This window comes from Oryzias melastigma, unplaced genomic scaffold (assembly GCF_002922805.2).
Source record: "Oryzias melastigma strain HK-1 unplaced genomic scaffold, ASM292280v2 sc00204, whole genome shotgun sequence".
In the NCBI taxonomy this organism is placed as follows: Eukaryota; Metazoa; Chordata; class Actinopteri; order Beloniformes; family Adrianichthyidae; genus Oryzias; species Oryzias melastigma.
In genome coordinates, this window is record NW_023416880.1 from 612418 (window position 1) to 614566 (window position 2149).

At 48.7% G+C, this 2149-nt stretch overlaps 1 protein-coding gene across 1 annotated transcript in view; it reads right to left on the bottom strand.

Moving 5' to 3' along the window:
- npepps (aminopeptidase puromycin sensitive) overlaps positions 1-2149 on the bottom strand; it is a 19752-nt gene continuing 17603 nt past the window's right edge. The window contains exons 21-23 of the mRNA XM_024260679.2: positions 1828-1983; positions 1698-1745; positions 1-389 (exon numbers count right to left, since the gene is read on the bottom strand). Coding sequence (XP_024116447.1) covers positions 243-389; positions 1698-1745; positions 1828-1983 — 351 coding nt within the window. The 3' untranslated portion in view covers positions 1-242. The remainder of the gene's footprint in view (positions 390-1697; positions 1746-1827; positions 1984-2149) is intronic.

Here is a 2149-nt window from a genome sequence, read left to right on the forward strand (position 1 = left end):
GGGGGGGGGTCATATGGAAGTATATGGTGTGCAGTGCCTGATGGGGGGCAACTACATTCTTGCTTCGACTAACATGAATCTTCTTCTCGTTTCAAACTCCGCCTCCTTCTGGTTGATTACAGTTCAGAAAAATGGCGCCCCGTCGCGAGCACGCTGCTCTCATCCGTGCTGGGTGGGGAGGGAGGGGGTGGGTGGGGCTGAGGCAGCTATGATGCTGAGAGGTCCGGAGGAGACGGCGCGGCTCAGACGGGCGGGGCTTTGCGCCGCAGTAGATACTGGTGGATGTCGTCGGCGTCGCGCTTCAGCCAGGCGGCGTTCAGCAGGATGTTCTCGCAGCACTGCTGCACCGTGCGCTCCGCCGCCGGCGCCGGGTGGCTCTCGAAGAAACTCTGCAGACAGACGGAGCACAGAGCCAACGGCCTGGTCACACTCCTGAAGATACAGGAGGACGAACCAAACGGACCCCAGAGGATTCTGGGAATAACAGTCTGAAGTACTTGATCTTAGAAAAGATAAACGTTTTGATTTTCTTCCTCTTTATTAGCCGGTTTTCTGCATTTCTAACACTTTAATACCTGAGGCGTCACTTAAACACTAAATCTTTAACATACTGTAACTTTTAAACCATTAACACAATAATTCCAGAATTATTGTGTTAATAGTTTAAAAGTTAGAGGGTTAGACAAAGAATTTCTCACATAATAAAATAAACTTATTCCTGAAAATATAGTCAAAAACTGTTGTGTGCTGCCCCCTACAGGTTGAAATGAGGTATTACAGTTGAATTTTGTGATTGGTCATCTGGTCTGTCCCAGAAGTCTGCCGTCATCATGCTCTGCAGCTCCAGCATAAAAGCCCCGCCCATCTTTGATTCTGTAACAGTCTGTCATTAGCATGTTAGTTTTAGCATGGCTCGTAGGTGTATTGCCTTCAGTTGGCCTATCAATCATAGATCCAAGCCCCGCCCCCTTTTGGCCGTTTTCAAATCTGGGCAAGAATGGAGTCAGCCTCCAACTGCCCTGTTTGGTTACCCTTTATGCCGTCCAGCACAAACAGAAAACAGCTTCACGTTTTAACCATAGAAGTAAAGGCAGGAACGTCCTGAAGAAGCTGAACTACCGGATGAACAGAAAAACTAGGAGGATCTCCAGAGCCTGATAATTTGCATGTTTTCAGCTCCTCTGGTCATTTTCTGGTCAGATTCAGACTCTTTCAGGCTGCAGACGTCTGCTGGAGCTGTAATGCCGGCCTGCTCGGTCCTGGTCCTCACATCTGACTCCGCCTGTTTCCAGCTCTCCCTGCAGTTTGCTGCTAGATACCTGGAACAGGTGTGATGTTCAATCCGAATGTGGAGACAACTGACTGAGCTTATCAGTCAGCTAACAGTCAGGGGGGTCGATCGAGGACCAGGGCTGAGCTGCTGGAAAAGCATCTGGATTTTTAAATAAAGTTATTAGAAGAAGCTGAGCAGCAGGTTGGAGGACGACTGATTTGTTCAGCAAGAAGATGATCAGAAACAAATCTCTGTCATGAGCAGACACTGCAGTAGAGTCGAGCTCTCTACTGGCTGAAAAAGCTCGGTCAGTCTGCCCTCTAGTGGTCAAAAGTTTCCATCCCATCAAACACATTTTTAGCAAGTTCTGACAGTTCTCACATCAACAGTAAACTGAAACAGGAAGCTTTTTGTGTTTCCTCACCTTGACTTCAGCAGCCATCTTATCAATAGCGAATCCATCGACTGTGAGCTGTGCAGGAAAGAGGACAAAAATCAGCTGATTTTAAACAGAAAATCCTCCGTTTCTGCTTTTCGGTCACAGCTGGTTTCACCTTGATGAGCCGTGATATGAGGAAGCCTCCCTGGTAGCGGTTGTAGAGCTCCTCCCAGTTGTCTCTGACAAACTTCCACGCAGCTTTTCGGCCTTGTCTGCTGCTTCCTGCCACGCCGCCGATCACGGACACCGTGTCCTGAGGACGGACCTCTTCCTGAACACGGAGAGCAGAATCAGTCAAACTGACCGTTTCAGAGCCGAGGAGCCGGACCAACGTCTGCTCTCAGAGTGAGGACCGTATGAGCGGGACGTTTCCATACACATTTTGGTTTTTGCATCCTTAAACTCATTTTAACGTTAGACCCAGACATCCCAGTATC